At 54.8% G+C, this 25,642-nt stretch overlaps 11 protein-coding genes across 11 annotated transcripts; 6 read left to right on the top strand and 5 right to left on the bottom strand.

Annotated features, from left to right (window-relative positions):
* Positions 1–805: 805 nt before the first annotated feature.
* Positions 806–1,523, bottom strand: F5Z01DRAFT_642822 (uncharacterized protein). Its single transcript, XM_046262673.1, has one exon. It carries the CDS (start codon positions 1,405–1,407, stop codon positions 1,084–1,086), a length of 324 nt encoding a protein of 107 aa, XP_046123231.1. The 5' UTR covers positions 1,408–1,523; the 3' UTR covers positions 806–1,083.
* Positions 1,524–1,590: 67 nt separating this feature from the next.
* F5Z01DRAFT_632375 (mitochondrial 39-S ribosomal protein L47 (MRP-L47)-domain-containing protein) lies at positions 1,591–2,426 on the top strand (the record flags this gene model as incomplete). The annotated part of the gene is made up of 2 exons (XM_046261855.1): positions 1,591–2,106; positions 2,163–2,426. The coding sequence occupies 2 exons, from the start codon at positions 1,591–1,593 to the stop codon at positions 2,424–2,426; spliced, it is 780 nt and encodes a 259-aa protein (XP_046123230.1).
* Positions 2,427–3,094: 668 nt separating this feature from the next.
* Positions 3,095–4,990, top strand: F5Z01DRAFT_685451 (GDP dissociation inhibitor; the record flags this gene model as incomplete). The annotated part of the gene is made up of 8 exons (XM_046265963.1): positions 3,095–3,140; positions 3,248–3,272; positions 3,334–3,393; positions 3,447–3,474; positions 3,532–3,877; positions 3,929–4,468; positions 4,516–4,670; positions 4,721–4,990. The coding sequence occupies 8 exons, from the start codon at positions 3,095–3,097 to the stop codon at positions 4,907–4,909; spliced, it is 1,389 nt and encodes a 462-aa protein (XP_046123229.1). The 3' UTR covers positions 4,910–4,990.
* Positions 4,991–5,204: 214 nt separating this feature from the next.
* Positions 5,205–7,452, bottom strand: F5Z01DRAFT_741041 (P-loop containing nucleoside triphosphate hydrolase protein; the record flags this gene model as incomplete). The annotated part of the gene is made up of 3 exons (XM_046266854.1): positions 7,162–7,452; positions 5,305–7,106; positions 5,205–5,246 (listed from the first exon to the last, which is right to left on the bottom strand). Exons 1-3 carry the CDS (start codon positions 7,289–7,291, stop codon positions 5,205–5,207), a joined length of 1,974 nt encoding a protein of 657 aa, XP_046123228.1. The 5' UTR covers positions 7,292–7,452.
* A 243-nt stretch (positions 7,453–7,695) lies between these two features.
* Positions 7,696–8,400, top strand: F5Z01DRAFT_614130 (orotate phosphoribosyltransferase; the record flags this gene model as incomplete). The annotated part of the gene is made up of 1 exon (XM_046260801.1): positions 7,696–8,400. The coding sequence occupies one exon, from the start codon at positions 7,696–7,698 to the stop codon at positions 8,398–8,400; it is 705 nt and encodes a 234-aa protein (XP_046123227.1).
* Positions 8,401–8,728: 328 nt separating this feature from the next.
* On the top strand, positions 8,729–10,636 carry F5Z01DRAFT_36058 (uncharacterized protein). The gene is made up of 4 exons (XM_046259293.1): positions 8,729–9,057; positions 9,106–9,722; positions 9,785–9,837; positions 10,165–10,636. Coding segments are annotated over exons 1-4 (1,035 nt in total). The 5' UTR covers positions 8,729–9,055; the 3' UTR covers positions 10,528–10,636.
* F5Z01DRAFT_36092 (methyltransferase-domain-containing protein) lies at positions 10,392–12,410 on the bottom strand. The gene has a single exon (XM_046259296.1). It carries the CDS (start codon positions 12,225–12,227, stop codon positions 10,746–10,748), a length of 1,482 nt encoding a protein of 493 aa, XP_046123225.1. The 5' UTR covers positions 12,228–12,410; the 3' UTR covers positions 10,392–10,745.
* A 1,527-nt stretch (positions 12,411–13,937) lies between these two features.
* On the top strand, positions 13,938–17,531 carry F5Z01DRAFT_35747 (uncharacterized protein). The gene is made up of 6 exons (XM_046259279.1): positions 13,938–14,227; positions 14,279–15,196; positions 15,249–15,846; positions 15,896–15,958; positions 16,014–16,653; positions 16,707–17,531. The coding sequence occupies exons 1-6, from the start codon at positions 14,074–14,076 to the stop codon at positions 17,082–17,084; spliced, it is 2,751 nt and encodes a 916-aa protein (XP_046123224.1). The 5' UTR covers positions 13,938–14,073; the 3' UTR covers positions 17,085–17,531.
* F5Z01DRAFT_642801 (proteasome component PUP2) lies at positions 17,177–18,524 on the bottom strand. Its single transcript, XM_046262672.1, has 3 exons — positions 18,173–18,524; positions 17,572–18,110; positions 17,177–17,512 (listed from the first exon to the last, which is right to left on the bottom strand). Exons 1-3 carry the CDS (start codon positions 18,195–18,197, stop codon positions 17,339–17,341), a joined length of 738 nt encoding a protein of 245 aa, XP_046123223.1. The 5' UTR covers positions 18,198–18,524; the 3' UTR covers positions 17,177–17,338.
* A 53-nt stretch (positions 18,525–18,577) lies between these two features.
* On the top strand, positions 18,578–21,680 carry F5Z01DRAFT_642799 (Spc98 family-domain-containing protein). Its single transcript, XM_046262671.1, has 2 exons — positions 18,578–21,123; positions 21,182–21,680. Exons 1-2 carry the CDS (start codon positions 18,757–18,759, stop codon positions 21,599–21,601), a joined length of 2,787 nt encoding a protein of 928 aa, XP_046123222.1. The 5' UTR covers positions 18,578–18,756; the 3' UTR covers positions 21,602–21,680.
* A 333-nt stretch (positions 21,681–22,013) lies between these two features.
* On the bottom strand, positions 22,014–25,418 carry F5Z01DRAFT_679008 (SNF2 family DNA-dependent ATPase; the record flags this gene model as incomplete). The annotated part of the gene is made up of 2 exons (XM_046265489.1): positions 22,014–24,880; positions 24,932–25,418. 2 exons carry the CDS (start codon positions 25,416–25,418, stop codon positions 22,014–22,016), a joined length of 3,354 nt encoding a protein of 1,117 aa, XP_046123221.1.
* Between the last annotated feature and the right edge of the window lie 224 nt (positions 25,419–25,642).

Here is a 25,642-nt window from a genome sequence, read left to right as displayed (position 1 = left end):
CGTAGGATTTGCACCAAAGCTAGCTGGATTTAAACGACATGCAGACTTAGCGCCTTTAGCGTCAACGCATAACTTTTGAACTCGTCCTCCGTACGATGCGCGGTTTAATTATACACGCCATTTGTCAGTGTGTCATGTGTCCGGGAAAAGACACGAGAGGCACGAATATGGCGAAAAGTGTCGGCAAGTCGCGCGCGGGCAATCAAACGGACCGTGCAGTTTTGGGAGTGCTTTCCGGCGCGACTGTTCCGCGGCAATAATCACCCTAGAGCCATTCGAACTCCTCGTTCAACCTGTTGGTGCGTGAAGCTTGCGCTGCGCAAGACTCAAGTTGCATCTTTGTTGATGTCGACGTGCCGCGTGCATATATAGCCGTCAACACGTCAAGGTTATTTGGATAATGTGCCTGAATATCCACTGGTCTTGATGGAGTCGTGGGTACCGACCGCGAGACCCCGTTCGGATCTCGGATCAAGCATTGATGGAGTTTAGGATCCGCTCCTTCTAGACGTTCTTCAGTCTCCATCGCGCTCGAGATGGTGGTGTGGGCGGCTCTTGAGTTCCATAAAAGCCTTTGGTCGATGTTGAGGCTTTGAAACATGGACAAAGCGACAGTCTCTCGTGCAAGACTCGTCACTGCCCTGATGAGTTATCGCGGCGTGTGATACTCATGCGTTCCTCGAACTCCAGGTTGCAATGGTGTCGTTGTCAATTGATCTTGTGAGGGAAAACCTTTGCCGCGCAAAGGGTAAATGGTTGTAGGTATTTAACCCTACTGTCCCCCACGCCAACTCTGACGTACTCTGTACGTGCGTCCTTGGCTGCCAAGTGCCAGCACTGATGCATCCGTCGGTTGCATTCAGATAATGTAGCTTTTGACAGGGTCACTTGCGATTGTATTATAGGTACGTATTGTGCGGCTGGTTCGGCTCTTGTTTTGCTTGCCGATTTCGCTTCATGTTCCTACAAGGTACCTTACCATAGACTTTACAACCACCTTGCTTGAGCAAAAATGAAGTGAGGCAGGCGGTGGTTGACGTTCATAAATCCAGGTACTTTACCTCAGCTTCCGCATTGCGAGCTTCAAGCCGGAACACTTTTGCGCCAGAACACTCTCCAAAGCCAAATGTCAAACATACCCGCGTATCGCGCATGTTGTTTGATCATAATGCAGCTCTTCTTGGCGACGAGACGATCTGGGAAGAAGTTGCCACCACAGTGTGCAGGGTAAGCAAGGAGATTCAGCAAACACAACAGACCTGTAGCCACACAAGAACAAGTAGCGCTTTGCACGAAAATCGACATCGAAGCAACAGAAGCCAGCCAGGGCACTAAAGTGTAGGAGCTGATTGATCCTAATGTTATTGCGAATGAGCACATGGCTGTGCGAGCAATCATTGCACACATTCACTTCCTAAAGTCACATGATCAGGCGTCGTCTAGCCGGGCCCATGTAGTGCCGACGCCGTGCTTTCAGGCTACATGATTGGTTGATTCCAAGCCCGACATGGTAACTTTTCTCGCCAAATGTCACAGGAGAAGCACGCGACGACCTAGACGTCAAAGGCTGCCAGTCGTCACCACATCGCAATGGCGAACCCATCGAGTTTGTGGCATACAGCCGGCCGTGTCGCACAGTCGACAGGCCGCTCGCTAGCTACACCTTCGCTCACATCGCAATCTACCGCCCGTTTCTCTACATCGGCACATCTTTGTAAACGCAAGCGACGTGCGACAAACCGCGACAACAACCCGAACCGCGGCGTGTCTTCAATCTATCGATCCGGACCCCGCGAGCCATTGTCCATGTCTGACATTCCGTTACCGCGCCCGAGAGAATTCACGCCCAAAGTCGAGGTGGACAAGGACCATGGTCTCTGGGGGTTCTTCCCACAGCCGGGGACATGCCTCATGACCCCAGAAGAAACCGAGAAATATGGACGATCATGGACAGCCGAGGAGTTGAGGCGCAAAGGATGGGAAGATTTGCACAAGCTTTGGTGGCAGTGCTGCCGAGAGCGCAACATGCTCTCTACGAGCATCAAAGAACTGAAGAGGTCCAAGCTTGGCTTTGGTCAGTCGGAATTGGAACAACGCGATCTCACGGTTAGACCGCCCTAGCAATTCGTTTTGTTTGAATCCGGGACTAATCTGCGTTGCAGGTCCAAGCGACAATGCGCAATATCAAGGCCGTGCTCACAGAACGTTACTACACCTGGGAGGATGCCCAGGCGGTAGCAGCCACCGACCCCGAAATAGATCTACAAGCCGTCGATGGCTCAGCGTACAACCCGGGGTCGTATGTCGATGAGTTTGAAGCCAATGAGGACGCCTGGGCAGGGAAGAAAGACACTCTCCCCGATGCTCCTGAGTTTGACGACCCGGCAAAGGAAGAGACCAAAGCCGAGAAAAAGCTGCAGTCATGATGAATCGACGAAGACATTGCGTCGGTCGAGGAGCTCAAAAATAAGGACCGACGCCAAGCTTCTGTATAATTGTTTGTATTAATTACATACCGCGACGAGTTCCGGGAACCACGTCATGTAGCACATAAGCGAAGCATGCTTGCCCGAGATTCACTGCAGCACCATCTCAAGGTACACGACATGCATACTTTTGTGACCGGCCATTGATGGATGCAATTCATGAATTGGTCTGTAGAGTCCAAGTACGTACGCACCTCCAAGGTTTGAATTCTACATGTATAAGGCTCGCATCCTGTCTAGAGCTAGATGTGAGGCCAAGAATCACACATGGCAGTCCTAGACAAACAGCACTAAGGTCTGCGAGATGATCATCGACTAGAAATCAATATGGACATGTTGCTTGAGCTTCACCAGTATGGCTAATGAATGCCTAAGGTTCCAGGTAGCCCGAGACCCAGTCCTTGCCACTGCAGGTACCTGGCATTTGCTCACCGACCATTTTAGCTCCTGTCACCATGACAATCCCAGTGGAGGCCAGGCCTTGTTGAACCCCGCCTTGGAGCAGCTCCCGCTTTCAACCCACCGACTGACCTCCTCGACCTGTACCTTACCTTAGCTGTTGCACTTTGCTACTGTACATCAGCCGAAGATAATTTCAAACGCCCATCATGGATGAGATCGCACCCGAATACGATGTTGTGGTGCTAGGCACTGGTGAGCCTCTCGACCTACCTTCTTCTGGCTGCTTGCCATCTCCACGCGGGGCAGCGGCCAAAGCCGCCATTCTGGAGAGGAATTCCGTACTGACGTCCTTCTTCCAGGCCTGACCGAGTGTATCCTGTCTGGGTAAGACAATGCACGATACTTGAAGACTGTCATTCAAAGCACTAACGATGATCTTGTAAAGTGTGCTCAGTGTCAAGGGCAAGAAGGTCCTCCACATCGACCGCAACGCGCACTACGGCGGGTATGAAAGCTCCAGGACCCCTACTACGAAATCGCCAGCTAACCAGACCGCAGTGAGGCCGCTTCTGTCAACCTCGAGACGGTATGATATCCAAATGCTGCTGCCAGCCGACCGAACATTGCCTGACCACAAGAATAGCTCTTCAAGAAGTACGGCAACTACTCGGAGGGCGAGGAGCCATGGAAGAAATACGGCCGCCTTAATGACTGGAACATCGACCTGGTCCCCAAGTTCCTCATGTCTTCTGGCGAGCTCACCAACATCTTGGTCTCCACCGACGTCACCCGTTACCTCGAGTTCAAGCAGGTTGCCGGTAGCTACGTCCAGCAAGGATCCGGCCCCAAGGCCACTGTGGCCAAGGTGCCTTCGGATGCTGGCGAGGCGCTGAAATCGCCCCTGATGGGAATCTTCGAAAAGCGCCGCATGAAGTCGTTCATTGAATGGGTTGGCACCTTTGACCCCAAGGATTCGTCGACACACAAGGGTAGGACAGTAGAGCGGACATCAAAGAAGAGCTATGGCTAATGTGGGTTAGGTCTCGATATCAACAACTGCACCATGAAGGATGTATTCGACAAGTTTGGCCTGGAGAACAGCACCAAGGACTTTATTGGCCATGCCATGGCTTTGTACCAAACCGACGAGTTCATCACCGCCAAGGGCAAGGCACCCGAGGCCATTGAGCGCATCCGCCTGTATGGAAACTCCGTTGCCCGCTACGGCAAGTCTCCTTACATCTATCCTCTCTACGGCCTCGGAGAGCTGCCTCAGGGGTTTGCCCGTCTCTCAGCCATCTACGGTGGTACCTACATGCTTAACACCGATGTCGACGAGATCAAGTACGACGGCGACAAGGCCGTGGGCATCAAGGCTACCATGACAGGCATGGACGAGATGAAGTTCGAGACCAAGGCTGGCATGATCATCGCCGATCCTTCCTACTTCCCTGGTCAAGCCAAGGTCGTTGGCCACGTCCTGCGCGCCATCTGCATTCTGAAGCACCCGCTGGCCGGCACCAACGACAGTGACTCGGCTCAGCTGATAATTCCCCAGTCGCAGGTTGGCCGCAAGAACGGTACGTGATGGGTCCCTCTAACTACCAAGATCATATTAACATTACAGATATCTACATCGCCTGCGTCTCGGCCGCGCACAACGTTTGCCCCAAGGACTACTGGATCGCCATCGTTTCGACCATTGCCGAGACCACGTCGAACCACCACCTCGAGCTGCAGCCTGGTCTGGAGCGTCTCGGAAAGATCGAGGAACAATTCATGGTATGTGACAGAGCCCCGGCATGCCGGACGCTTTCTGACAATTTGTACAGGGTGCCCCCATCCCCATCTACGAGCCTACTGAGTCTGGCTCGAAATCCAACATCTTCCTCTCCAAGAGCTACGACGCGACGAGCCACTTCGAGACAACCACAGACGACGTCAAGGACATCTACCGCCGCGCCACTGGAGAGGAGCTCAAGGTTGAGGGTCTTCGCGAGGGCATCAATGTTGAACAATAGAGGAAAGGCGGTGAAAGTTTAATGCGTAGAATGAAATGATATCAAAACCGAACTGGCCCGAGTGGAATTCTGAGCAGTGAACGCTTGTAGGTTCATCCATAGCAATGATGGAACGAATGCAATTGTATAGATCATAATCATCAAGAGCGTGTCGCTCTGTATCATCTAATCAGGATCAATCCAGGCAAGCCCTTGCTTGACACGGATACTTTTGGAAAACCCCACGCCTGTAACGCCAGCACGCCGTAACCACACCGCCAGGATGCCACGAGAAATGGATAGCGGCAGTGGTAGCCTAACGACGATTCGTCTTGCCCATGCCACGCTTGCCGACAACCTGCAGTCAAGTTAGTCAATGATTCCTGTACAGCCTTGCGAGTTCGGGTTGGTCTTACCAAGTGCTTTGTGATCGAGGCGGTGGTGTGCCTATCGGCCTCACCCTGCCTGGCGCTCCTGTTCATCTTCCTCTGGTTCAGCTTGGCAATGCGCTCCGCATTGGTCCTTGACTCCTCGTTGGCGGTACCAGCTTCCCTGCGGTTCTTGATGGGAGCTCTGCTGGCGGGCCTGCTCATGGAGCGGACGCGCGCACGGGCGCTATCATCGAGGTCCATGGCATCGCTCGCCTCAGTGCCCAGGCGGCTGCGGGACATGGAGCGACCACGGGGTCTGGACTCGGCACGGGTGCGGTCCATGATCTCGGCGGTGTCGATACCCCGGCGATCGAGAGCATCGTCGAGCTCCGAAAGCTTCTTCTTCTGCAGGCTTCGGGGGATAATGGCCTGGTTCTTGAGGCGCTTCTTCATGCGAGCCTCGTTGCGGGTGAGGGCAATCTGCTCCTCAATCTGCTCCGCCTTGGCCAGAATCTCAGCGGCTTCATCGTCATCAATGTCCTCGTCGGATTCGTAGAAGCCCTCAGCCTCAAGTCGCTCCTCCTCCTCCTCCAGGGCAGCCAACTTGGCCTCAATATCGGGATCAATGAAGTCGTAGACGTTCTTGCCATTGTGCAGTTCAGGGATAGCGTCATACTTCCACTCGGGGTTGGCGAGCTGCCAGTCGGCACGCATGTCAACGCTGAAAACACCGGCGCCACCGTTCTCCACCTCTTCGTCGCGGGCGAGCCTGCGGCGCTCGGGATCGCTCTTGTCGTACTTCTTCCTGTCTTTGAGACCTTCGGGAATAAAGGGCTCTAGAGTCTGACCACCCATGGGCTGGGCGACGTGGATACGAGACATGACATCCGCAAGACGACCGCCAATCTCGCCGCTGGCGTTGGTACCGGCCTTGAGCTTTTGGTTGACACGATCGGCAATCAAGCGCTCGCAAGCCGCGTTCTTCACCTCCTGGACACCCTCCTGCGTGTTGCAAGAGAGCTGCAGCAGTTCAACTTCATTGGACTTGAGGAGTCCCTGAATTTCCTCCTGGGTCTCAATGTCAAGGTCCTCAGGGCGGACCACGTCGATCTTGTTGATGACAAGGAAGACGAGCTTGTTCGCAAACAAGGGCTTGATGCTGCGGAAGAGCTGGATCTGGTCCTTTACGCTGTAGCCGCACTGCTCGGACAAGTCCATAAAGTACATGATGGCGGACCTCAGATGGGCAATGGCCGTGATACTCTGCATCTCGATGGTGTTCATCTCCTCCAGGGGGTGATCGAGGATACCAGGGGTATCGATGGCCTGGAATCGCAGGTATTTGTAGTCGAAATGACCCACAAACAGACTCTTGGTGGTGAAGGCGTATGGCTGAACATCAACATCGGCGCGAGTGACGCTGCGGAGGAAACTCGACTTTCCGACATTGGGGTAGCCGCAAATCAGGAGTGTGCGGGTGTTAGGGTCAATCGACGGTAGACGACCCAAATGCTGGCGAACCTGGTCGAGGTACATGAGGGAGTCTTTGAGTCGCTTGATGATAGTGGCCATACGACCGAGGGCAGCCCTCTTGAGTTGCTTGCACTGGAACAAGGATTGCGCATACTTGATGAGGCGCACGTAGTCGCGGGAGATGGTCTCGATCAGGTTCTTGGCTGTCGACAGCTGACCGAGAGCGATCTTGAAATGGTCGGCATCGTATAGGGTATTGAGGAGATCCTTGTGGAACGGGTGGATGTCCTGGAGGCGAGGGAAACTCTCGAGGATGGCGCCAAACTTCTCGGAAAAGGTCTCTTGGGTGAACTTGACCTTTCGGGTGTAGAAGGCTGCGCGATGTCAGTTGGAGGCCTGGGTGGTGTGCATTTGCTGGTGGTGTCTTACCTCGGATTCTGCTAATTTTGAAGCCAGCGCGAATCTGCGTGGGCAGCTTGCGCTGTGTCCTGCTGAGGACAATGTCGAGGAACTCCTGCTGGGTAGGCACCGGAGGGATGTCCTTCCATGTGGTCTTCATGATGGGCGAGTTTTCTGGTGAACCGTCGATTGAATGCTCGCAGAAAAGAAGGACGAACGACAACCCAGCAAAAAGAGTTGAGAGTTGGGGAGCAGGATCAATCACTATCTGCGGGCGGCGGCGAACTGGAAGGCGGTCAATTTTTTTCCCAATGCAAAAGGTGGGCATTTGCTGGAACGGCTTATCGATAAACTTTTTTCTATGGACCCCAAGGGACCTTCAGGCTGGGCCGCTGCAGTCACCCCGCCAGGCCCACCATCCACTGATCGGCCGTCGTGATTGATGCCACTCTAAGGTAAGAATTTATCACGGAAAGAATCGCGTTGCGTGATATATCCAAGCTGCAAGAACATTTCCTACCAGATAAGAGCCAGATTCACCTACCGAACAAAGCTGCAACAACCATGGCCTCTCAACTCCCCGAGTACAAGCAGAAGTTCCTTGAAGTGTGCACCGCGGGGGGCATTCTCAAGTTTGGCAACTTTGAGCTCAAATCGAAGCGAATCTCGCCATACTTCTTCAATGCAGGCCTATTCCACACAGCGCGCCTAGCAGGTGCCATCTCCGACGCCTTTGCACACGCCATCATCAATGCGCAGAAGGAGGACGGTCTTGAGTTTGATATTGTCTTCGGCCCCGCGTACAAGGGTATCCCGCTCGCGTCCTCCATCACAGTCAAGCTCGGCGAGATTGAGCCTGCCAACCTGGACACCATCTCCTACTCATTTGACCGCAAGGAGGCCAAAGACCACGGCGAAGGCGGCAACATTGTCGGTGCTTCACTCAAGGGCAAGAGGATCCTGATCGTGGACGATGTCATCACGGCCGGCACCGCCAAGAGGGAGGCTATTGAGAAGATTGAAAAGGAAGGCGGCAAGGTTGTCGCCATTGTCGTCGCCCTGGACCGTCAGGAGAAGCTCCCTGCCGCCGATGGGGATGACTCGAAGCCTGGACCTAGCGCAGCAGGCGAGCTTCGCAAGGAATACGGCATCCCAATCTTTTCCATCATCACGCTGGATGATGTGATCAAGGGCATGCCGTCGGTGGCATCGGAGGAGGATCTCAAAAGGACCGAGGAGTACCGGGCCAAGTACAGGGCTTCAGACTGAGCGCTCGTGCGCCCCGTTCAGCCAAAAAATGAATACAAAGAATTACAGTTCTCAGAGTTGGCGTGTTTGTGTGTTGTACTGCTTGATCACATGCCATGCTTCGAGTCGCACCGCAGGTACAGGTACGGTACCTTAGGTACTAGGCACCGCAGAATGAGTCAGTCGATTTCGAGAATTCTCCTCCTTCGATATTTCATCTCTTCAAGAGACTGGACGCATCGTGTCTGGTGTGCATTTGATCTCGCCTCAGTTTTGTTGGACTGGTCATAGCGGGGCATTGCGTCAGCGCTGAAGCTGCCTGAAGGCTGGAGCTTGATGAGTTAGCAACGTGCGGACTTATCGCAAACGTGACCTAATGATAATCATTTCGATCAGACGCGCCCGAGAGTTGACGAGTTAGAGCACTTGGGACAAACAGTCAATCAAAAGGCTCTCAGCGTTGGTTGTTGCTACGTGTTCATTGGTAAGGTAGCGTAGCATAGCCTCCAGCCTGAGACCCCGTGGGCGGATCGCGCTTGTGACGCCCTGGAGCTTGTTTGATCGCACACTCACCATCCTTTCTCTTTTCCACATCTTCCAGCGGGTGCCTCCAGTCTGTTTTTGTTTGCTGTGCCACTTGCTCGACTATTGCAGCCTCGGCTCTTTGCATACCACAATGTAGGATCTGGCGCAGTCCTTGGCAACTCGAGTACTGACGAACTCCAGGCGCATCACACTCAATATATACAACCTCCGGGAGGGCGAAGATGACAACCTCATCACCCTGGAGGTCTTCCCCGAAATGACGGTCGAAACACTCCGCGAATCCATCCACGCCGAAAGCAAGGTCGCGCCGCTCTCGCAGCACATCTACCACAACGGAAAGCTCCTCTCCGACAACTCGAAAACGCTGGAGCAGCTCGAGATTGCGGATGGCGAGATGTTGGCGGTCCACGTACGGGACATGCGAGGCAGCACAGGCGTTCCAGCCCAGCCAGCTGCAGCTCGACAACCCCAGCAGCCACGCCCACCCCAGGGCGGACAGGCCCAGCCTGATCCCGAGATGATTCGATTGCAAGTGCTGGGCAACCCTGCAATGCGCCAGCAAGTGCAAAGCCAGAACCCGGAGCTGGCAGCAGCCTTGGAGGAACCCGCTCGCTTCGCCCAGATCTTGCGTGACAGCTACGGCCGGGAGCAGAGGGAGCGCCTAGAAAGACAGAGGGAGATTGAGAGGCTCAATGACGACCCATTCAACATTGACAACCAGAGGCGGATTGAGGAAATGATTCGACAGGAGCGAGTCATGGAGAACCTCCAGAATGCCATGGAGCATAATCCTGAAGGTACGCCCGTTATTGGTTATTCAGATTTGAGAAACGTGTCACTAACACACTCCTTTCCTCAGTCTTTGGCCGTGTTCATCTGCTCTATGCTAATGTCGAGGTGAACGGACACAAGGTCAAGGCTCTTGTCGACTCGGGAGCCCAGGCCACCATCATGTCACCAGACTGCGCCGAAGCTTGCGGCATCTCCCGTCTCATCGATACGAGGTTCGCAGGTGTGGCCCGCGGTGTTGGCACAGCCAAGATCATTGGTCGCGTGCACGCTGCCCAGATCCGGATCGGCGAGTTGTTTCTGCCTTGTAGCTTCACCGTCATGGAGGGCAAGTCCGTGGAGCTGCTGCTGGGGTTGGATATGCTCAAGCGATACCAAGCCTGTATCGACCTCCAGAAGGGTTGCTTGGTGATTCAAGGCGAGAACATCCCGTTCTTGGGCGAAGCGGAGATCCCTAGGGACATGGAGGAACAGGTAGAGGGCGAGCCGACGGCCCCAGGGCCAGGCGGCACACAGATCGGCCAACGCTCCGGTGCGATCCTCCCAGCGCCTTCGTCACAACCCGAACAGTCATCAGGTCGCCCGGTTGAGCCTCCGGCAGCACCACCACAGCAGGTACCTGCTCCAGCGGCGCCCGCGCCCGCCCCCGTGTCCGCTCCGGCCGCAGCGTCGAGACCATCTGAGCCTGGTGTCACCGAAGCCCACGTACAGACACTCATTTCCATGGGAGCCGACCGAGCTCGCGCTGTTCAGGCGTTGCAAGCCTCCGGGGATAATGTCGACATGGCCGCCGGCATCCTCTTCTTCGGCTAAGCCTCGCACCACAATCTGGACCTATGAGTTCAATAGACGGCAAGGGTATCAGGGTGTTGTCATCTGGCGCAAAGAAGCATAAACATGGCATGTGGGATGGCTCATTGCAGAAAAGGTACAAGGCGCAGTCATATTAGATGCCTGGGGTATATTACCACGCCTTGGGGCACTATAAACATATAGTAGGAACTTGGAGCCCGCCCCTTACATCCAGCTTTCTATCGAATCTTATAGACACAAGGTTTGAGGACTGTAGCCTCATCGCCTTCATTCTCGTCCTCATCCATCTTGCTGAGATCACGCTTTGGCGTGATGCCCTTCTTCAGGGGCCTCTTCTCCTGGGCCTTGACGCCCTTACCCTTGACCGGCGCGGCGCCCTTTGTGAAGTGCATTTTGACAAACATCTTGTTCGAGAGGTCGATAGCCTGGTGCTTCTCCCCTTGGAGAACAAAACCTCTCTTGCGCAGCACCTCGACAAACGCCGACACGTCCGTCTCCCTACGTCGGTCATCTTCACCATCCACCTCGACGGCCAGATCGTTCTCGAAACCGGCACCCTCTTCTTCGCCAGCCTTGGCCTTCTTGGCCATTTTCTTGCGGTTGCCCACGCTGTGCGTCACGGGAGCGTTCTTGTTCCGCACAGGTCCGAAGCGGCTCTTGATTTCGGCGACCCACAACTCGCCCTTCCAGTGCAGGATGCGATATGCCTCCTCGATAAAGTCGACCCAGTTTGTGCCCATCAGCGCGAGGCAGAAGATGGCCACGTTGACCGAGTCGTCTTCGAGGGGCAAGTTGGCAATGTCCGCCTTGGTGACCAGCGGACTCGGGCTCTGGAGATCGTAGCTGTTGATCTGCACCTTGAGCTTCTTCTTCTCTTTCTGCAGCTCTGCGGCCAGTCTTGCATCGCCACAACCTAGGTCTGCAATGGTGCATATCCCCTCTGTTCTTGGCAGGGCCTGACGCCCAACCTCCTGTGGCTTATCCCCCTTTCGTGGCGGCTTGACCTTGGCGCGTCGGCGGATGTCTCCAAGAAAGCTGTCCACGGGGTTCTCGGGCCAGACAGTGACCTGCCGACGGAAACCTTCGTGGTACTCATCGAACATTTCTGGCGATTCGGCGAAGAGAGCGAGAGCCTCCGCCGAGGGTCGCGTGTAGAGTGTCTCGTTCAGATGGCGGAATCGGGCAGAGATCAGTTTCTGGCGCATGGACGCTTGCAATGGGGTGAGCTTTGCAGGAGCCGGAGGGAGAGGAGGAGGTCCTGGGGCCGCGACGACGGTCTTGTCTGCTTCAACCTCGGGGGCCGCCACGTCCTTCTTCTGCTGCTGCTGCTTCTTCTGCTTCTTGTCCTTTTTGGGCTTCTCCTCCATTTTGGTTGTGGTGGCGGGTGAGGGTCCTGGGCTTCCACCTTGCGCCGCCGGTTTGGCACCCTCTGCTACGTCTGGCTTGGGCTTCTTGTCCTTCTTCTGCTTCTTGGACGGTTTCTCCGCGTTTGAGCCCTCGGCTTTCCTGCCCTCAATCACACTCTCAAACAGGTCGGCGACATTGTCCGCGGTCACAGCTTGGCTCCGACCCGGCCTCTTGCGTTTTTTCGACTTTGTGGGTTCTGAAGGACCTTGCGCGGAATTACTTGTGAGATCATTCGACGATGTTTGAGGCTTGAGCTTGTCCGCCGAGACGGACCACCCTGGAACCTTGAACATTTTGTTGTTTGTTGGTGTGGTGAATGAGTACTAGGTGAGGTGAGGTGAGGTGAAGACAGTGACTGAAATTTTGGCATCTAACTTTCTGGTGTGGCCCGTGCGTTCTCGGTGTGGGAGACTAATAACGTTAGAGTTTGGAGACGGGTCCCGGGTAGTCAATTGACGCGTCTAAGACTAGACGCCCACGTACGAAGTGACTGTAAGTTACGTTGCATGGAACGCATGGAACGCCGTGTGTCGATGTCTCCTACCATTCATGTGGACACCCGAGACAGGCTCGATAACGCGGGCATGGCCAGCAGCATCTTGTGAATCCGACGGTCAACTGCCGTACTAGGTCGTACGTTGCTCACAATCAGTGGAGCTATGGAAGGAAGTCTTGCATCCGCGGGTGCGGGCTGCATACAGCGTAAGGCGATGCTTGCAAACTGTATCCGTACGTACTGCATGCAAAGAACAGTGGACGAAGAATCCGTATGGCCTTGGCGCTCATTGATGAAGCGGCAGAGTCGAAGCGTAAGGCGACTAGGGGTAGAATAAGCCTAGAAGGTTGGTGGACCGTGGTGCCACACTCAGTGTAGCCTGGGGCTGTACTCCGTAGCTGAGCTGAGATCAACGAGACCTCCCACCCCACTAATTAGAGATCATACGTACTTGGAATGACCTGCAAGAAAATCTCCTAGTGGCCAGCCACGCAAATGCCGAAAGCCTCATCCGTGAGCTGAATACGAATATTAGTCGAGCCTCCAAATGCCGCTGTCATCATCTTCAACGTAAAGGCAATAGTACTTGGACTTTTGGTGTTTGTGCTGGGTTACGTAATTGAGCCAAGATACCGCAGGGTAGGTGCTCAAAGTGTACCACCAGGCAATAATGAGCGCTGTCTCTCGACTCCGACCCGAAACCGCCCAACTACATACACCATCTGCTGCAGCGCGGTCATCAGTAGCAAAGAGGGACTGGATGCCAAGTTGACAATCAACTGTGACCTCCTCTGCTGCAAGCCGGGAGCCCAAAGTACCTCGCTTTGCTTCCTCTGCCGGTCCTACCTCGAGCTATCAGGCACGCTCATCCATCTTCCGCGCCTGCTCGCGGCCTCACCACTCTATCCACCGACTCATCGCTGACGATGTGAGGAACTCCTTTTCATTACTTGTCCCACGGCTGCCCCTGGAGAACCCAAGTTACATAGGCCAATCAGATTGGACATGCAATCGCTTGAACGAGCAAAGCACCTACCCCACGCCATCCGGGAGAAGGACTGGAAGAAGCGGGAGATTGCACACGAAAGGCACGTGTTGCTGTCGCACTCCGACTGTCTCGACTGTCGACAGGATGCCCATGCTTGACTACGTTGCATGTTCGCTCTCGTTGCCGGTCGAGTAACACAATCATTTTTCACTACCCGTCCCCGACAACCCATCATCGCTCGCGGACGAGTGCTTGGCTTCGAGGTATATTCAGGAGCATTCTACGTCCACCTTTCCCACTCCCACGACGCTCCTCGCGCCATGTCGAACGAACTAAGCTGACTGCGATGATCGTGTCTAGCTAGCTGTCAGTCACGACCTACCTTACTCAAGTGCGCCTTTGATCTCACCCTTTCTACAACCAAACGTAACCTGTGCACAGAGGCACCACCAGTCTCGTATCCCTGGACACCTCGCCCGTGTGATCGGTGGCATTGCTAGAGGAAAGACTCACAGCAGACATTACGGATCCGAGCCCCCAGACTTGGTCGGATTCACGCTCACCGATCTGCTGGCCATCTACCAGCATGATACGGTCCTCCTTGTCGAGGCCTGTTTTCGCGTACGACTGCTAGCTTGTGCTGCCTTCGCGAACCATGGAGCTACCGGAGGGAACCCTCCATAGCACGGCCGATGTTCAGCCTGATGCTAGTACTTCGCTAGGCCTAGGCGGGGGAGGGGGAGAGGAAGGAGGAGAACAGATGAGTGGCAGCGGGAAGGTTCGAAAACGAACCAAGACCGGATGTCTTAGTAAGGCTCGTTCGATTCAGACGGAGGACTGATATCTGATATCTCTCACAGCCTGCCGCAAACGACGAATCAAGTGCGACGAAGGACGACCGATTTGCAACAACTGTTTAAAGTCCAAACGTCACTGCGAAGGGTATAACGCCAAGTACGCATGGAAGACAGACAGCGTCGGCGCACACCCATTGGGAGCTAGTCCCTGGGGTCCCTACGGTGCGTATAACGTCGGCGATCCCATGCAGATGATCGCTCCCCACATGCGCTCTGGCCCCAATGGACGACTTCAGACGATAGCTCCCCGGCCCAACGCCTCCAACTACCAAGCAGCCCAGTCTGATGGCCTTGGCTATGCCACTGCTTTGCCACAGCAGTTCTCCGAGTATGGTCTTCCTCCTTCAGGTCTCGATCCGCGAATGGTGACTGCTATTACTGCCCCGGACGGACAGATACAGGAGCAAGGTTTTCAAGGTCCAGTCCCTGAGTACCCGGCAGATGTAGCTCTTCAACTATCTCTTCCAGTTGAGTCAGCTGAACAGGAACTTTTCAGTTCTTCGCAGACAGCCCCAGACTCCTCGACTGGCTCATCGGGACCGTCTCACACTTTGCCGAATCATGCCGAAACTCGACATCAACCATCCGTCCTACCAGTCAGCGATGAAGATGACTCTGGAAACGAGTCGCCGAACGGAGAGCGATGGCCTCTTCAGGTCGTGCAATCCCATGTACAAGCACCGAACCGCTGTCAGATGATCAACAGAGCAAGATTCTACACTGATTATGCACAAAGTACTGCATTGGGCGAGTACATGAGATCGCCACACGCAACCGAGTTGCGAGACGACGCAAAAAGACAGCTTTTCGAGCATTTCATGCGCATCACTGGACCGACAATGTCTCTATACGAGCGGCATGCTTTCGATCCCCAAGAGCGCCAATGGACATCTCCTGAAACGGGAAACAGCATTTGGGAATGTGAGTCTTCCGACCCTGCTTCGCCTAGCACTGATACTCTGACACTCAGTAGTCACGGTTCCCTTGATGTCCTTTCAGCATCCAGCACTACTTCACGCTATACTAGCCATGGCCAGTCTGCAGATAGCCAAGCTTCAGGCCTGCCCGCCAACAGCTGCACATAGGCACTACCATCTTGCACTCCGCCGCGTGGCCAAGAATGTCACACTGGACCACAAAAGACGCCAACCAGCAATCCTTGCGGCTATACTGCTTCTGGCATATTTTGAGGTCTGGAGCTCCGAGCATACAAAGTGGACCAGTCATCTGTACGGAGCACGCATGATCTTCGCAGAGATGCCTCTACTAGCCATGGCAAGACGATGCCTCCCATTCAAACGCCAGCAACACCTTCAACAGCGGCGGATGATGAACTGGCTGAACACTGACCTGGAGGCTGACTTTGACCTAAACTACGACTTGCTGACCACGATCACGGGCGCTAAAATCACAGCAAGCCACTACAATCTCGACCCCGAAGTTGTCGTCCTCGATAAAGGAGTGCCGCCCACAGCAAGAGACATAGAGACTTTCGAGACCATCGTAGACTTATTCTGGTGGTACTGCAAGATGGACGTCTACCAATGCATGCTAAGCGGAACGAAGCTCTTGTAACCTCGCCCAGTCCCTGGATTACTCGCATGCGGCTAACATGAGCAGCATGGACTACCGCCACTGGACCCAGTGTTCCCCTCGAGCCCCAGCCTCCTCCATGGCCAGCATGTAAGTTTCCCTACTCTAGTCGAGACGGAGGCTTGCGCTAATGCTATTACCATAGATACGGCACATATGATCACCTTCTTCTGCTGCTTGGACGACTAGCAGACTTTGCCTCCCGCGACATGGCTCGGAAAAGGGCGGCTAGTCGTGCCAGAAACTCTCCTCCCACAGACACCCCTTCACCTCCCTTTTCAGGGATGTTGCCCACGCAAGGTCCCTTCAGGGCACCGCGAGGTTTCGATAACCCTCAAGTCGATCCCCGCAAGGATGCGCACGATGTGGACGATGCGCACGCGAGCTACAACACGGCATTGCAAGAGTGGCAGGATATTTGCCATGCTTTCGGTGCTTTCGAGAAGTACTTGGGAAGGGACTTTTGCCCACTGTCGGCGGAGTTTGCGGACAATCGGCCAACACCGTTTGGACCATCGAAGCAGTACCGTACGTTCTCTGTTGCTGGCATCTGGATGAACTACAATATGGGCATGATCCACCTATACCGCGGCCACCCAGACATGCCACCTACTGCGCTTCAATCTGTCGGTTTGGCGGCGAAGCAGACGGGCTACTATGCGCAGGAGATTGGACGCATCGCAGCAGGCCTCTCGGGAGAAAGCTCGACCATGGACAAACTCCACAACGCTTTAGCAGCTGCCTACATTGAGAGCGCATTCTGTCTCTTCTACGCGGCTGTACAGGTAAGCCATCTGACCTTCTTCCGACCCAGGCACAGCGCTCACGGGACCTGCAGTATCAAGATGCACAGCAACGACGATGGGTCGTCAAGAGAATGCACGAAATCACCCGCTTGACAGGCTGGCAGTCGGCACGCCAGATTGCAAATGGCTGCGAGTCTGGCTGGATTAAGGCGGCGGAGCTGGGGCGCGGGCCTCCGTACACAAGATTGACGCCAGAGGACCAGCCGCCAGAGTCAGTATGGGTATCTGCGAGACGTCTTGACCGCAGACTCCAAGAGTTGCGCGATAGCTCCTTGGCGGAGGGAACAGGCGCCGGGAATATTGCTCTGCCCATGACGGAGAGGGCGCACTATGCCGTGGGGTTACTTGGAATAGAGTCTGACTTTAACCATCTTGAGCTGACGGATGACGTGTTCCACGGCAGCCGGTAGTCGCCATGGGCATGGGAATATTGTCGATGCAGAGTAGCATCTTTGGATAGAATGGATAGACTGGCAATTAGTTGAAAGTTTCATCTCGCCGCCAGCGCGGCCTTGTGAGGGGCGTTCTCTCTCATTCAAGGTCATCATCATTAAGGTTACATTGTAAGTAAGTGTGGCCTCCATTGCGACCGCGGACGAGATACGCAAGGCGTCTAGTGCAACGGCACGTTCTGACCGTGATCTTGTCCATTTGATGATTGACCTCAATTGGCGGGTAGCCGCTCCACAACCTCAGCCATCTCCTCGTCTGTGTATATCCTGAAGCCCTTGTCCTTGGTGACGCTTGCCAACTGCACGTTTTTGTGGTCGAGCTTTTCCTCCATGACCTGCTTCAGGGTTTTGAGGACCAGGGTCTCAGCATCCTCGAGAGTAAGGGACTGTTCTCGCGTCAGCATTCGTTTCGGCAGGCCTCTTTGGTAAGGTAGATTCTACGCACCTTGTGGTATTCGTTTTGCAGCTCCGCCTGTGCACCCTCCGATCCAGAGCCAATAGCTTTGGCATCGTAGCGATAGAACGTCCCGCTTGGCTCCGCATGGAACAACTGAGGCCCGTTCTCGTCGTGGCCGGCAATGAGCAGAGCCACACCGAACGGTCTGCTCATAATCGTCTCCTCGCCCTCGGCACCCTCGCCGAACCGCAGGGCCAAGTCGCAGATGGCCTGCGTCGTGCTCTCCACGCCCAAGGGCTCGTTGTAGTTGAACGAGTGGCTCTGGCACTCGACGCGGGCGTGCTCGACCATGGAGCGGGCGTCAGCCTGGAGGCCAGACATGGCGCAGCCAATGTGGCGGTCGATCTCGACGATCTTCTCGACCGAGGATGTTTCGAGCAAGGTGGAGGTGACACGCTTCTCGACGCCCAGGATCACACCCTCAGATGTGGCGACACCGATCGCCGTCGAGCCGAGCTTGATAGCCTCTAGGGAGTATTCGACCTGGAAGAGACGGCCTTCTGGGGAGAAGGTGTTGATACCCCGATCTGGAGGTGTGGTTAGCTCCTGGTGACCTGAAGTGGGATGGATGTTGGCTCGACCGACTGACCATATTCTGACCTGGCCATAAACATCTTGGCGGCTTGGTGCTCTCGTAGAGCTCGTAATGGCTATGTTGCTGGGTAAAGAGAGAATTGTGAAGCTTTGGGGAGAGCGCAAAGCGGATGCCTCGTCAGGTATGGCTTGGAGTTGGAACGTTTGCTGAAGCTTAGGACGACGTCAATCGGCTTGGAGGGCTATTAGGCACGTATGGGGGGTACGTTAGCGGCCTTGAAGTCCGTGAAGCTCTATGATTGGTCCATGGGAGCAGATCTCCAAGGGTACGTACCAGCCGCCCGAGGGGACTGTCGGCGGGCGCTTTTACCAATAGTCCGCAGCGCAAACGCGGTCGCTGAATCCCATCGCGTCTCGCCGTGGCGGGGGGAGGGAGCTCCACTAATACAGTCGGACTACGCATTTACGGGTCGCGTCACTGGCAGGGGTGCTTGGCAGGCACCGTCAAACCCCACGATGAATCTATGCCCAACCGTTGAAGATGGAATAAGCCGTAACAACGCGAATTGTCACACTACAACGCCCGAGCAGTGGCACGAGAAGCTGCAGGGCAAACTGCCTCCCATGTAGTGAGTCACTATGTCCTCTGGCCCAGCGAGAACATCGAGCCACGCGAACTCTCGACACGAAGACGGTGGACGCCCGCGCGTCGCAGCGCACAGCAACAGCTACAGAAGCGACATGAGACCGAATGCGCACAGCACCACCAAACCGTCTTCGCCACAGCCGCCACCAGGTAGTCACTATGCCTCGACATCTCACAAGAGGTCGGCTTCAGGCCGGCCGGTGAGTAGGACACCCCAAGAACGGAGGCACGAGGAGAAAAGGGTCACAGAGAGGACCTTGGAGACGCGAGTACAGAGACTGGTACCGAAGACCCAGAGTCGGGAAGCAGAAGAGCGGCGTAGCGCGCCACAGGAGAAGAGACAATCAGATGCGCCCAAGCAGAAGCTGCCCGACGCTCGTCCAAGGGCGACATCGCAGGCACCATGGAACCCAGAGGTCACCCTGCTGCCACACACAACAGCACCTCTCGCCTCTCGCAAGTCAATACCTCCCTTGGGGTCAACTGTACCGCAAGCGCCACAGCCTCGACCGATCCATGAGCTGAGTCTGGAAGTACAAGAGGCCGCCATCGTCGAAGACCTGTTGTTCGTTTTCATGGGTTTTGAGGGACAATACATCCGTTTCGCAAAGGGCTACAACCCCGAAGAGGAGAGAGACCGGCTGACAGGACCGTCCTTCAAGATTGCCCCGGGACTCGACCCAAGCTTGCACGATCTGACACAGAGCATGCTCAAGATGGCGACGTATTACTCGGCACTCGAGACGTTCGTGGACGTCCAAAGCAGGGAAGAGTTCGGTTCCGTCAGCCATGCCCTGTGTGCATCGATACGGAAGTTGCTGCAGGATTACCTAGTCATGATCGCGCAACTTGAGACGCAGTTTCTCACGAGTGACACATTTACTGTACACGTGCTCAACATCCAAACCACCTCAACACAGCAGATGATGTATCAGCTGTACGCCCTGGCACATGAAGTATTGAAGCGCAATGCGCTACTAGACGAAGAAAGCGACGACTCTGATGACGACGACGCCGATGACTATGATAATATCCTGGAGAACTTGAGAGATGGTGGCGAGCTGGTGCCAGGGAACATGACCGGCAAGAAAATCTGCAAAGGCGGTGCCGCGATTGGTCTCATTACCAAACGGTTGGAAACAATGTCGGGAGACCCAGCAGCGCGGGCGCTGCTCACGACCCTGCTCTGTGATGCCAGCAGACCCTACATGGCGATGCTCAACGAGTGGCTGCATCATGGCGGCATCAGCGATCCCCATTCCGAGTTTCTCATCAAGGAGCAGAAGAGCATCAAAAGAGAGCGGCTGGAGCAAGACTACACGGACGAGTATTGGGAGAGAAGGTACACGATGCGAGACAGCGATGTCCCGCCACAGCTCGAAAGCGTCAAGGAGAGGGTGCTCCTGGCCGGCAAGTACCTGAATGTGGTGCGTGAATGCGGCGGCGTCGACGTCAGCAAGGTGGTTCAAGACGTACCTACATCCTTTGACGACCCCAGGTTTCTCGAGAATGTCAACAATGCGTATGCGCACGCCAACGAATCATTATTGCGAATGCTCCTGACGACGCACTCACTACCTGCTCGTCTACAGTCCATGAAGCATTACTTCTTCTTGGACCCTTCTGACTACTTCAACCACTTTCTGGAGCTGAGTGCATCGGAATTGCGGAAACCGGTGCAAAAGGTGAACACGACCAAACTGCAGTCGCTTCTTGACCTAGTCCTCCGGCAACCCGGCACAATCGTGTCTCTCGACCCTTTCAAGGAGGATGTCAAGGTCGAAATGAACGAGATCACCCTCACAAAATCCCTGCAAAGAGTCGTTAACATCACCGGCATCGAGCAAGGCGAGGCCCTGCAACCCCTCGCCAACCAACCGATGGAGAACGACAAGAACGCTACCGGATTCACGTCGCTACAGCTTGACTATGCGGTCCCCTTCCCCGTGTCACTCGTGATCAGTCGGAAGACGGTCTGGCGATACCAGGCCCTTTTCCGCTACCTCCTTTCATTGCGTTACCTCGAATCACAACTGTCGACCACTTGGCAAGTACAGACACGGGGTGTCAGCTGGGGCCACAAGGGCTCTAACAGGGCACTTGAGATCTGGAAGCGCCGAGTGTGGACACTGCGCGCTCGCATGCTAGTCTTTGTCCAGCAGCTCTTGTACTTCTGCACGGCAGAGGTCATTGAACCAAATTGGACCAAGTTCATGTCGAGGTTGAGCAGCAAAGACGACGGGCCCGAGAGGAAGCCAGGCGGATTCATGCGCACAGTGGATGAACTGATGCAGGATCATGTGGACTTTCTCGATACCTGCTTAAAGGAATGCATGCTGACCAACAGCAATCTCCTTCGGGTGAGTCTTCATCTCCTCGCGGCGGAAAACGCATAGACACTGCTGACCATCGCTCCAGATCCACTCCAAGCTCATGCAAACGTGCACCATCTTTGCGGCCTACACAAACTGGCTCACGCGCGAACTTGAGAAGGCTGACCCAGACCTCTCAGCGGCAAACAAACCAAGCACAATGACCACGGATCAGTGGAACCGTTTCCAGGCCACGAAAGCGGCCGCCGCTCGTGCCTCGTCCTCGTCAGTCGCCGATACTTCCACGGCCTCGGCAGGTCCCGCCGACGAGGCAAGGGTAGACAACCTCGTCGACATGATCGCCAAGTGGGAGGTCAATTTTAGTAGACATCTGCAGATCCTGCTAGATGCATTGAATCACTACGCTGCGACCGAGACGGTGGCGTTGTTGAGTCTCTGTGCAAGGTTAAGTACTGCGAACCAGGGAACTAAGTATACGGGGTTGAAGCATGACGAAGACGGGTAAGGAGCCTCTGCGATGAGCCCTGCTGTTGATTGAGATACCAGTATATCAATGATGAATGATGAACAGATCTGTGCTTGCCGGTCCTTTCTTCGTGATAGTGTGTATTATGGAGTCTCGCTACGTTCGTATAGAAGCTCGTCTCTCGCGTCTACCACCGCTGCCAAGGCTCCCATTAAGGTCCATGATCATCCCAATCAAACCTGGGACCCAAACAGAAATCATATGCTACCTATCAATATGGCTGAGCGTCGTGTCCTTGTCTGCTAGCCGACTGTATGCTCCCAATTCTTTGCCCCAGCTATTCTTCTGACCGGAAGTGTAAAACGATAAAATAACCCGAATCCAATATCTGTACCGAACCGACGCCCCTCCATGTACGCTCCGTTTTCTCATTAGTCGTGAATGCCTTTCCTTACTTGAAAAGAATCTTGAGGTCTTCGAGTCTCGTCTTCTGGGCCTCGGACTTGTCCTTTCGGTCGACAGCAAGGCTCGCGAGCTGCTTCTTCTTGTCCTGCAAAGCCAGCATGTCTTCCTCAAAACTGTGGTTCATAATGTACTTGACAGTGCGGACGGGGCGCTTCTGACCCAGACGATGGACACGGTCGATAGCCTGTGCTTCAGCGGCAGGATTGAACTGCGGTTCCATTACGTAGGCGGTGTTGCCCGTCACCAAGTTCAGTCCCAAGCCTCCGGCACTGATCGAAATGATGATGACATGAACCGAGTCGTCTTCGCGAAACTGCTTGATGGCCGCGCTGCGAGCAGGGCGTGTCATGCGGCCGTCCAGCCTGACGAATTTGATGCCAGCAGGCTTGAGGGCCATCTCAATCAGATCAAGATGGCGTGTCCAGCCGGAGAAGACCACGGACTTGAGCGGTGCCTCTTCAGGATGGGCTTCGCTGTGCGCCTTGGACTTCAAAAGATCCTCCACGAGAGCTCTGGTTTTTGTGTGAGGACCCATGTAGTTTTTGAACGCCTCAACCTCTTGCTTCTCATCCGAGCTGGCGTCGCCCGTGTGCTCAGCCTCGACGAGTGATCGAGGGAGCGGTACAAGCTCAGGCGATGTGGGCGCATAGCAAGTGAGACACGATCCGCGGCTACGCTGGACGTGAGCCTTGAAGCGCGGAACGTAGTCTCCGGCGCAGTTTGCGCAAATGACGTGGAGGCAGGTTGTCATGTATCCCATAATGTCGTCAAGCCCATCATCGTCCACTTCGTCTTCGTCGCTGGCGCCTATCTTTTTCTGGCAAACCATGCAATTATCGCCATTCGATTGCTGCAGCAGTGCGAAATTGTCATGCTGTTGCTTCAGCTGTAGCGTCGCGGCATCAATGTCGGGCTCGTCATCCAGATTAATGGCCGTGTCAGCAGAGACACCTTGAACGCGGCGGAAGTCAGATTCGTTCAGAAGATCTTTGCCATGCGCGCAGACAAGTCGCATCATGAGGATGGACTTGAGAACGTGAATATAAGTATTCTGGGGGAGTTTGGCCCCTCCGGCAGCACCCGCCTCGCTCGTCAAAGCATCGACACGCTTTTTGGCATAGCTCTTGAACGTGTCGTGCAGCTTCTTCTCATCGGGAGAAAAGTCAAGCCTGACAATCAAATCAGTACGAGGAGGGAGCGGGACCTTGTCCTTCAAGCGACGGATGGTGACGGTATCGACCAGTGCGCGCAGCCGAGGGACGACCTCCTTGTCAGCAGCCTTGAACGGTTCGAGAATGTAACGGTTGAACTTCAAGCGATGTTCGAATGGATGCAAGCGAACAAAAGCCAGTAAAGAGCCAAGGTCGTCGAGGCGATTCTGCACAGGCGTGCCTGTTACTGCCCATCGCCTTTGGGCATGGAGACGGACAGCTGACTTGAAGTTCAAGGTGTTCTTCTCCCGAATCATGTGCGCTTCGTCAAGCACGATTCTGAACCATCCAATATGTTCCAAAGGGTACGATCCACCACGACCTTGGTGGCGCTGACGGAGCTCGCTAGCAACGGACCCGTACGTTGTAAGAATAATATCATACTGAACAAGCTTCTTCACATCCCGAATGCGGTTCGCGCCGTGATAGATATAGTAGGAAATGCTATTTTCCTTCGTGTGCTGCTTGATCTGCTCCTCCCAATTGGTGATGGTGCTCAAAGGGCAGATCAATAGGGTGGTCTTCGCGTTCACCGTCAGCTTTACCAAGTCGAGGGATGGCTTCGGCGTGACAGCATCCTGTTTGTTGGCTTTGCTGTCCGCTGGTGCCGGTTGAGCAACGGGTGTCGCAGCCCATTGTTCTGCTGCAGGAAAAGAACTGGAGATAAGTGAGAGTATGCTGAGGGTTTTGCCCAAGCCCATTACATCGGCGAGAATGCCGCCCAAAGTCTCGGGCGGAGGTTGGCGTTGTTCTGTTTGGGTAATGATGTTGAAGTACCTCGTTTCGCCGGATGCCGTATGGTCCTTCTTCCACAGGGAGGGGATCATGTTCTCGCGGTCTTTCATCCACTTGTCGTGATCCCGGTGGTCGCCCTGTACTGCTCGCACAGGCGATGAATAGTAAGGTTCCTCGCGAGCCTGCATAAACCAGAGACCCTGCTTCTGATGCGTGAGCAAGGGTGTAACGATGCAATCACCAGGTTCCGCCAATGGGAGATCCTCGCTTTTTGTCATGCGATCAAAAACACCCATAACATCTGCCTTGACTTCCTCAACCGTACGGACGGTGGCAGCACCGTAAGACGATGTGCCCTGTGCTGAGCCAAGGCTTCTATTCTGCACAGGGAGTGGACCCCTTTTAGGGAACAGAACGTGCGGATTGTACACACGTATGCCTTTCTGTACCATGGTAGGTGCGTTCAGGCGCTGCTCCTGTTTCTCAAGCCAATTACCAACACTTTTCGCATACTTGATCTTGCCGTAGAGAGTGACATCCAACTTGAATGCATGAGACACAGGTTTCCCTGGCTCTGATCCTGGTGCCTTGGGCTGCGGTGGAAGGCGACATTCGGTCCGCAGGTAGATGTTCGCATCGAGCAAAGGGGAGAGAGCAGAGGCGCTTTTTGGGTCCACATGGCCAATAGTCACCCGCGTGTAGTCGTAGACTTGGATACGAGTTGTCTTGTCAGCCATGACTCGCTTCAAAACGACTTTGATGACTGGCTGGTAGTTCGGCCCCCATGTGCTCTGTGCACCAAACTTGGACGATGGTGCCACCGTACAGTTGAGCGTACACTTGAGCAAGCCGTAACAGACTTCATCGTCGCCAGGATCGCCGATGGTGATAACATCTTCATCATTCCCTTCTCATGTTAGTCTACGCTTGGAACAGTGTTGATGCGTCGTAAGCCTACCGTCTGTCAAATCAACAGTGGCTGTCTGTGGAAGGGCCCCGGCGTTCGAATCCGCGTCTGCGTCCTTGAGAGCTTGACCTAGTGCGCCACTGCCACTGGCGTTTCGCATGGCGATTTTGCTTCGACCTGGCGAATCTTCCGAATCAACCTTGCGACGTTTGGATTCAGAGACCTCTGTGCGATCCTGAACATTGTGTACCTTCTCGATCCAGTTGCCAGGACCTGTAAATGCGCTTGGGTGAGCAGACTCAGAGCTGTATGAAGGCGTCGAGGCTCCGGATGTTGTCTCGTTAGGGTTTTCGAATTGGAAATGCTGGGAGCCGTTGGCATTGGCTTGCTGTGTGAACCATGCGCCGCCTGCCTGTGCTGTAGGCAAGTCCGATGGAGTGCCTCGCTGTGAGGACGCTGCTAGGTTGCGATTCGGTTGAAGCAGAGCGGCCGGATTCCATGATGGCGGCTTGGGTTGGCCTGCAATGTCAGCGTCCATTAGAGCATTCAGAGTGTAGCTGTGAAGTGGTGATGAGTTTGAGTAGGTAAAGGTAGATTTTTTGGTTGGAACCGCATGATCTTGAGTCGCGACTGGTGCTGATGATGCTCGGGACTGGGCTGTGGTGGTGGTAGTGGTGGTGTTTGGCGTACCATTCGTCGCCATGGTTCCAGTGTGAGGCGCCGAAGCATCCGTCTTGAACGCCCTGATCCGCCGAATGAAGG

This window comes from Emericellopsis atlantica, assembly GCF_019669845.1.
Source record: "Emericellopsis atlantica unplaced genomic scaffold F5Z01scaffold_1, whole genome shotgun sequence".
Lineage (NCBI taxonomy): Eukaryota > Fungi > Ascomycota > Sordariomycetes > Hypocreales > Bionectriaceae > Emericellopsis > Emericellopsis atlantica.
Note: the sequence above shows the minus strand (reverse complement) of the source record. Positions and strands in the feature narration are given on the sequence as shown.

Excerpts from the sequence above, each read along its gene's own strand:
- F5Z01DRAFT_35747 (XM_046259279.1), top strand. The coding sequence starts at position 14,074 with ATGGAGCTACCGGAGGGAACCCTCCATAGCACGGCCGATGTTCAGCCT. Across the intron at positions 15,847-15,895 it reads CTAAGCGGAACGAAGCTCTT|CATGGACTACCGCCACTGGA; the intron begins GTAACCTCGCCC and ends TAACATGAGCAG. Across the intron at positions 15,959-16,013 it reads GCCTCCTCCATGGCCAGCAT|ATACGGCACATATGATCACC; the intron begins GTAAGTTTCCCT and ends CTATTACCATAG.
- F5Z01DRAFT_642799 (XM_046262671.1), top strand. The coding sequence starts at position 18,757 with ATGTCCTCTGGCCCAGCGAGAACATCGAGCCACGCGAACTCTCGACAC. Across the intron at positions 21,124-21,181 it reads CCAACAGCAATCTCCTTCGG|ATCCACTCCAAGCTCATGCA; the intron begins GTGAGTCTTCAT and ends CCATCGCTCCAG.
- F5Z01DRAFT_36092 (XM_046259296.1), bottom strand. The coding sequence starts at position 12,227 with ATGTTCAAGGTTCCAGGGTGGTCCGTCTCGGCGGACAAGCTCAAGCCT.
- F5Z01DRAFT_642822 (XM_046262673.1), bottom strand. The coding sequence starts at position 1,407 with ATGTGTGCAATGATTGCTCGCACAGCCATGTGCTCATTCGCAATAACA.
- F5Z01DRAFT_36058 (XM_046259293.1), top strand. Across the intron at positions 9,723-9,784 it reads CATGGAGCATAATCCTGAAG|TCTTTGGCCGTGTTCATCTG; the intron begins GTACGCCCGTTA and ends TCCTTTCCTCAG. Across the intron at positions 9,838-10,164 it reads TCGAGGTGAACGGACACAAG|ATCCCTAGGGACATGGAGGA; the intron begins GTCAAGGCTCTT and ends GGCGAAGCGGAG.
- F5Z01DRAFT_642801 (XM_046262672.1), bottom strand. The coding sequence starts at position 18,197 with ATGTTTATGGCCAGGTCAGAATATG. Across the intron at positions 18,111-18,172 it reads TATGGCCAGGTCAGAATATG|ATCGGGGTATCAACACCTTC; the intron begins GTCAGTCGGTCG and ends CCACACCTCCAG. Across the intron at positions 17,513-17,571 it reads TGCAAAACGAATACCACAAG|TCCCTTACTCTCGAGGATGC; the intron begins GTGCGTAGAATC and ends ACGCGAGAACAG.